At 34.3% G+C, this 6,994-nt stretch overlaps 1 protein-coding gene and 1 pseudogene across 1 annotated transcript; both read right to left on the bottom strand.

The window, feature by feature from the left end:
* Positions 1 to 2,843: 2,843 nt before the first annotated feature.
* Positions 2,844 to 3,745, bottom strand: LOC149258029 (protein DMR6-LIKE OXYGENASE 1 pseudogene; annotated as a pseudogene).
* A 1,007-nt stretch (positions 3,746 to 4,752) lies between these two features.
* On the bottom strand, positions 4,753 to 6,515 carry LOC149258028 (GTP-binding nuclear protein Ran1B-like). The gene is made up of 6 exons (XM_089397619.1): positions 6,408 to 6,515; positions 6,242 to 6,309; positions 5,386 to 5,550; positions 5,097 to 5,276; positions 4,933 to 5,007; positions 4,753 to 4,822 (listed from the first exon to the last, which is right to left on the bottom strand). The coding sequence occupies exons 1-6, from the start codon at positions 6,513 to 6,515 to the stop codon at positions 4,753 to 4,755; spliced, it is 666 nt and encodes a 221-aa protein (XP_089253745.1).
* Between the last annotated feature and the right edge of the window lie 479 nt (positions 6,516 to 6,994).

The following is a 6,994-nucleotide window of genomic DNA, read 5'->3' as shown; positions in this document are numbered from 1 at the left end:
TCAAAAATTTAAAATGTCTACAGAGGATGCAACTTTTAAATTACACCTATGAGTATAAGTTTTCCATGGGATTTTATGTTCATATTGTATATATTCTTCAGATTTTCAGCTACTCACAACATGGTTTGTCAATAAATCCACTTCGCACTTGGTTACATTGGAAAGCGGATTACACCTAATAGTGTAAATTTTTTCAGTTCAGTTACATAGAGGTGTGGGGATTAAATAGATATTTTGAGTTTCAGTATGTAGTATATCAACGTGTTCGATGTTTATGAGTGGTGTGATTTGAAGAGTATATGATAGATCAACTTATATTTTCAGTCTTTAGAAATTTTCATTTTTCAGATTTCAGTATGAAAGAGTATCTGAATTAGTGCAGGCATATGGTTGCATTTCAAAGTTGTAGGTTGTAGTGTGTAGTGTGTAGTAGCAGAGTATTCAAATGAAAACACTGATCCATGGAGATTCATTATATTTCGACATAAGATGGAAAATTAGTGGTTGGTGGTTTTATGGTATGACTCCATGCCCAACACTAAAGGCAACCGGTCTACTAGTTCTCTGCATCCCATAGGGGGAAGCAGTGCCCATTGGAGCCAATGTTGTAACATGATTAGTTTTGATAATTTAAGTTTGCTGATATAATAGGTTTTAGTAGTTTAGAAATAATAAATGGGTCTGCAAGAATAAAATGCGCCCTCAAAACGTAAATTTAAGTCTCATTAGCTGGTTGATTTAGCTAATCATGCATTTAAACATGATTAAATGATGTAATAAAGTAAATTCAAACATGGTTTACAAACAACCGAAAATGAATTTTCAAAAATGGAAAGAGGTTTTTGTTTATAACATCCTCATTTACAAAACCCACTCTCAGTTTTCTATCAGTTGTTATGGTTTTGGAGATACAATTACATCTTTGAAGGCTTGTTTTCTAGAAATTTCATGTTTTAGTCACCTTTTTGCAGAGAATATGGTGGCTAAACAAAGATGAATCTTGGGAAACTGGAGGAGGTTTGTGTTCCTCAGATTAACAGAGGTTATGGTTTGGGATATTTGGATGAATCTTTGCAGGCATGTTTTCCAGAAGTTTCCTTATTTTAGCCAGGGTTTTCAAATGCGATGTCCGAGTAGGGGGGAACAAATTTTCAAAACATGAAATAGGTTTTTGTTGCTAACATAATCATTTACAAAAACCTCTCTCACGTTTCTAACATCTATTATGTTTTGGGAGACAAAAAGGTATTACATGACCCTATTTTTCAGAATTTCGGGAGGAAAAAGTTCAAAGACCGTTAGTGACCTGGAGGCCACCTCATCAAATATGAGTTGCAACCAAATTTGAATTTCTCTTCTTTATCAAAAAAATCCTCAAGGATAGTACTAGAACTCTTCAAATAGTTTTAGTTACCTTTATTTGTGTTCTATTTTTGTAATACAGTTTTCAGATATTTGTAATAGCTCTTGATATTTTTATCAAGATATTTTGTGAGGAAATTGTATAAATACTTCAATTGAAGTAATATGGGTTGGATTTTGACGCCACTACTACATGTAGGGGGGTTTAAGACAATATTTAAGACAATATTTGAGTCAATTGTCTTAACTTAAGACAAAAAGAAACTTGTGCATTGTCTTAAATATTGTCTCTAAGCGGGTGTCTCAAAATATAATGTCTCAAAAATTTGTCTCTATAAAGACAATATAGAACAAATATTATTATTGTCTCTATAAAGACAAGAATTATTGTCTATTAAGAGACAATTTGATTTGTCTCTCTACAGACAATTTCATTTGTCTCTCTAGAGACAACTTCATTTGTGTCTCTTTAGAGACAATTACATTTTTGTCTTTTTAGAGACAATAGTTGAGATTAAAAACATGTTGTCTCTATAGAGACAATATGTCCATAATTCAAACTATTGTCTCTCTAGAGACAATATAAAGAATTATTTAAAAATAAATAAATAAAATCATAATTCAAACTATTGTCTCTCTAGAGACAATATAAAAAATTATTTAAAAAAAATAAAGAAAATCATTTTGAATGTTCTTTCAAAGTAGTTTCACATTCAAATTTCACAAATAGTACTCGTGTATGAGAGAAACCACCACAGAAATTCCTGTCTGAGAGAAACCAACGCATATGGGTTATTAATATTACCTTTGTTTAGCAAGAGGGGATTCAATTCATTACTAAATTTACGCCCAATTTTTACTACTTCAAATGGGAGTCAGAAGTTTGGATTTAAGATGCTACCTTAGCTTTGATAAGCGTTCCATCTCCCAGTTTTACTATAGTTAAAGAAGAATCTGTAGACTGTTGAATGGAAACGACTTTAGATTTAGACAATGCGAATCTTTATGCAGAAATCAATCGAGAGCCCAATTAATGAAATGGCGATACCTTTATGTGTTCGACAGACAACATACCCACAAGAATACCGAGGCAGGCTTGATAGCCACAGTTATCAACTGTACAAGATTTTAGAAATTTCGTTGGTGGCAGGTATGGGTTAGTTTTATGCTTCAATCATGTTATCAAAAATATAGCTTCATCGCTCAACTGGATTACGTAGTATTATAGAGTGAGTATGATATCTAGAACTGGATTACACAATATTATAGAGTGAGTATTCTTTCGCTTGAACGATCTGTAATGGAACGTTTTTATGCCCACCCAGTGATTTTAACTTCTTTTTCAAAATATTTTTGATCATTGTTGAAAATTAATACTTTGAACAGACTCATCACAAATATTCTTTAACTGATCACTTATCAAAATCTTGTGAGGTTTCTTATGTAGCCCATGAATTATTTTGATTCTAACCGAGGAAGACTCACTTATTACGTTTGATAACAAAGGCATTAGCAATGGGTTCTACAACAACCCACTTCCCTTTTCTAAGTACTTGCAAACCGCTGACATCGCCTTGCATTAGAACAATGATGCCACTTGTGTCTGAATGGCTTCTTAAAGCAAGGGTAACATCTGGGTTTGAGCATGGTGGATAGTTATTTACAAGTAACCGCTGTCTGTGTTCCCCAAAAATATTATTCAAGTAATCATAATGGACTCCTAGAGCTTCAGAAATTGTAGCCAACAGCCTTAAACACAGTGCCCTCACCTCCACAGCATACTTGCCTGCAATTTCCCTGTAACAAAAGCTTCAATATTATATTAAGCCAAACAAGTTATGATTGCTGCTTTAATGGTTGACATAAGGTTTAATGGCTACCTATAGGCTACAGGTTTTTTAGGCCAAGAGTCAATGACTTCGTGTAATGGAAAACAAGGGTGTCTCAGATAGTCCCTCCAGTTAAGGACTTCATATTTGTGAATATTGAAGCTTGTAGCAAGCTAAGCCAGTTGCTTTGGATCCTCTGAATAGAGGCATGCACGATCTTCCATCGGCATTTCGAAGAATTCTTTGGCGATTCCCATCATGTTTTTCATCACCCTCTCTGGTACCCTATGGTTCACTATCTGATCATATCATGCAGCTTCAACCATATTAATACTGAATTTGAACATAATTTTTTTTGAGAATTAATGTTCATAATTGAGATTTTGGAAGTTTATTGAGAGATATTATGAGATTCAAAATTCAAATCTTCAAAACAGTTTATATCGCAATATCATGAGATTCAAAATTCAAAGCCTCATGAATCCAATCCCTTCCGCAAAAAAAATCATAACTTGGGACATTGGAGATTGAAGGTTGTACCTGGAAAAAGCCATCCTCCTGACATGTACGTTGAATTTGTTGTATGACAGTGGTTTTGCTAGGGCCATCCAGGTGTTTTAGATCCACCACTAGAATGCTCTCGCAGAAAGATACTTGAGACATGTTGAGTTGCTCCTGGGGAGGAAAAATATATTTGTTCTACACCTCAACATTGTTTATTCCATTGCAAAATAGTTTCTCAACACCATTAGCGTTGGTCTCAGTGTGAAGATCCATTCTAGAGGACATGCATCTTTCTTTCCCCTTGATGTTATTGCGAATACAATATTTTTTCCATATGGATGTTGCACGACTTCTAATCGAAGTTAGAAATTGCAAGTTCGCATTGCAGAAATTGCAATCTGTAGAGCCCCAAATGGAAACAAAGGCTATATGTAGGGTCAACCAATAGTTTTTACCATGGAAACATTGACAGTTGCAACAGAAAGTGTCCCGGATGAAAACAATATTGCAAAGGGAGGATTTGGCCCGTATACAAGGTATTAGCGCTTACTTTATAATATCATTTATTCTGATAGTCTAGCAGGTAAACTATTCGTTTTACAAGCTTTATGTAAACCAATTTCAGAGTTAAAATAAATCCTCAGACATAGCTAGAATTTTCAGAGAAAGTTTTAACAAGCCATAATATATTACAAGCAACAATCATCGCAACTAGCATTTCCCCCAACAATACACAACGAAAGGCACTTGATTATTCTTGAAATATTTGAAGAGTACAAAAAGTTCTTGTGCAAAATGTGCAGGAGTATATAACAGAAAAAATTGTCTTAGCATATAAAAATAGATTTGTAATGGAGTTGAACTAAGATAGCTTAGCCAACTCCACTGATGAAAACATCTGCACAGTACCCAAATCACATATAGAGAGATGCGATAATGCTATTCTAAGCCCCAAATAAAAATCAGAATTAAATGTCGGAACTCAAGAGCAAACTCCAATGGTACAAAACTAATTGAATCCACCAATCCATAAATATGCAAAAGCATCTTAACAAAGCTATTCAAAAACATCATCATCGTCATCTAGAAGGGGTTGGGCCGTAGCTGCTACAAGTTCTGCCTCGTACCTGACAACATAAAAGATTGTAAGCCAAAGTTTCAATCTTTTAGACATGGAACAAATTGTTTCAATAAAAGTTAACAAAAAATAATAAGAAAATAGCATTCTACTTTCTGCTGCTGTGTTGCAAGGTCTATCTGAACCTCAGGAGGAGCAAGAGTAGTTGACTCCACAAAATAAAGGTTTGGATCCCTATAAAAATAACACATTATAGAATCAATGCAAATTTTTTAATATAACATTCATGTTAGGGAGCATCAGAAACTAGATTAAAGGCTCACCCTGAGAGCTTCCGTGCCAAGTACAGGAATGGCTTGTCAAAGTTGTAGTTACTTTTTGCAGATATCTCATAGTACTGAAGATTCTTATTTCTATGAAAAGTAACTTCCTTAGCTTTCACTTGCCTATTCTTCACATCAACCTTATTTCCACAAAGAACAATAGGAATGTTCTCACACACCCTGAAATTCACAAAGATATTTAGCTAATCGGTTCAGGCAATTGTGCCACCACACAATTAAGGAACCTTCATTTATACGTAGAGATCCAACCCCTCTGCAAAAGAGATACCTGCAAAGATCTCTGTGCCACTTTGGGACATTCTTGTAAGTCATTCGTGCAGTAACATCAAACATGATAACTTCACATTGCCCATGAATATTGCAACAAACAAAATCCCAATCAGTAAATAAGAAGGAAACAAATAAATAGAAGTGGAAAAACATGGAACCCTCGCTAATTCAATCAGGAAAATGCCAACAGAAATAGGAAAATCAAACCAGTATTGATCAAAACAACCAATAACAGAGTCTGTCTATAAATTCAAAAGTAAACTAAATTAAAATTCAAATAAATATAAGTGGAAAAATACAGAACCCTCGCCAATTCAACGAGGAAAATGCCAACAGAAGCAAGAAAAGAAAACCAGTATTGATCAAAACAACCAATAACACAGTCTTTCTATAAATTCAAAATTAAATTAAATTAAAATTCAAAATAAAGAGTCATAAACGATTAAAACGGAATGCTGATAAAAAGGAACCAAAAAAGGGCTCATAGTTGCTCCATTGTCATTGATATTGAGGTTAAAAGGTGTTGCTACTGAGCCCACACTAAATACATATCAACATGGGAAAATAGAATTGTTAAGTCAAAAGTTCTCTTGGGATCGATCCAAGTTTAAATCCATGTAAGGCCTTTTTAAACAAAAAGTTGAAAAGGCACCCCAAAAGCTCAAATGTACAGTGCTCCAATCAACAGGTGTCTACTACACCTACAGAGGATGACAAAAAACACTACTTTCGTAAAGCCCCAAGAGACCTGATTTCAAGTGAAAATCAAAATCAGTCTGGCAAAATACAGAAATGGGAAAATAATAAAACTAATTATTGATGTACCTTAAGCACATTTTGTCATTAAACCTTACCTGACTGAGCTATAAAGTTGGGTCAGCATTTCATCCTTGGCTTTCTCAACTTGACAAAGCACCATAGCCTGCAAATCATCAAATCATCAATTCAAGTATCATGGACTGAATAAACACTGAGATTCTGTATGGTTGTATTGTGTGCTCATCCACATGGATGTCTTACATTGGGAACATTTGCAGCAAGACTATTCAGAACAGCTTCCACATAACCACAGACTTCTTGAGCCATCATTCTGAGCTCCTCCTCTGGATCTACAGGCCTTCTTACCATGGTTTCCTGGATTATAAACAAGAAAATCAAACTGAGGTTGAATATTAAGTTGGGAAATAATTTTTCTATTCTCATCATTGTATATGGTCATGGTCTCCTAGGCTAAAATGTGTATTGATTCTTAAATTATTTAATAGTAAACATTTTCATTATGTACATGTGCAACTTACGATGGAACTTTATGTGCTTCATTGCCTATATGCAAGTGTTTCAATACAAGCTATAGTTGTTCACGATTATACTTTGGGTTACATAAAGTAGTCTTGGCCTCTGGCCAGCTAAATATTGCCTACCCTCTACCTTATATCTATTAAAGTTTTAACAGTGGAAATAGTTTGTCTTGAAGATCGAAGAAAACTCAAAGGATGTTAGTCCTAGCTGAAAGTAAAGACTAGCAATCTATTTTCATTTTCTGCTAAATATTTCTCTACCAGAGAAACCAAATTTTTTGGTTACCTGCAATTATTCATAAGTTGAAC

This window comes from Pinus tabuliformis, chromosome 6, assembly GCF_031772625.1.
Source record: "Pinus tabuliformis cultivar Carrire ecotype Pingquan chromosome 6, CPIR1, whole genome shotgun sequence".
In the NCBI taxonomy this organism is placed as follows: domain Eukaryota; kingdom Viridiplantae; phylum Streptophyta; class Pinopsida; order Pinales; family Pinaceae; genus Pinus; species Pinus tabuliformis.
This window is presented reverse-complemented; position numbering and strand designations above follow the sequence as displayed.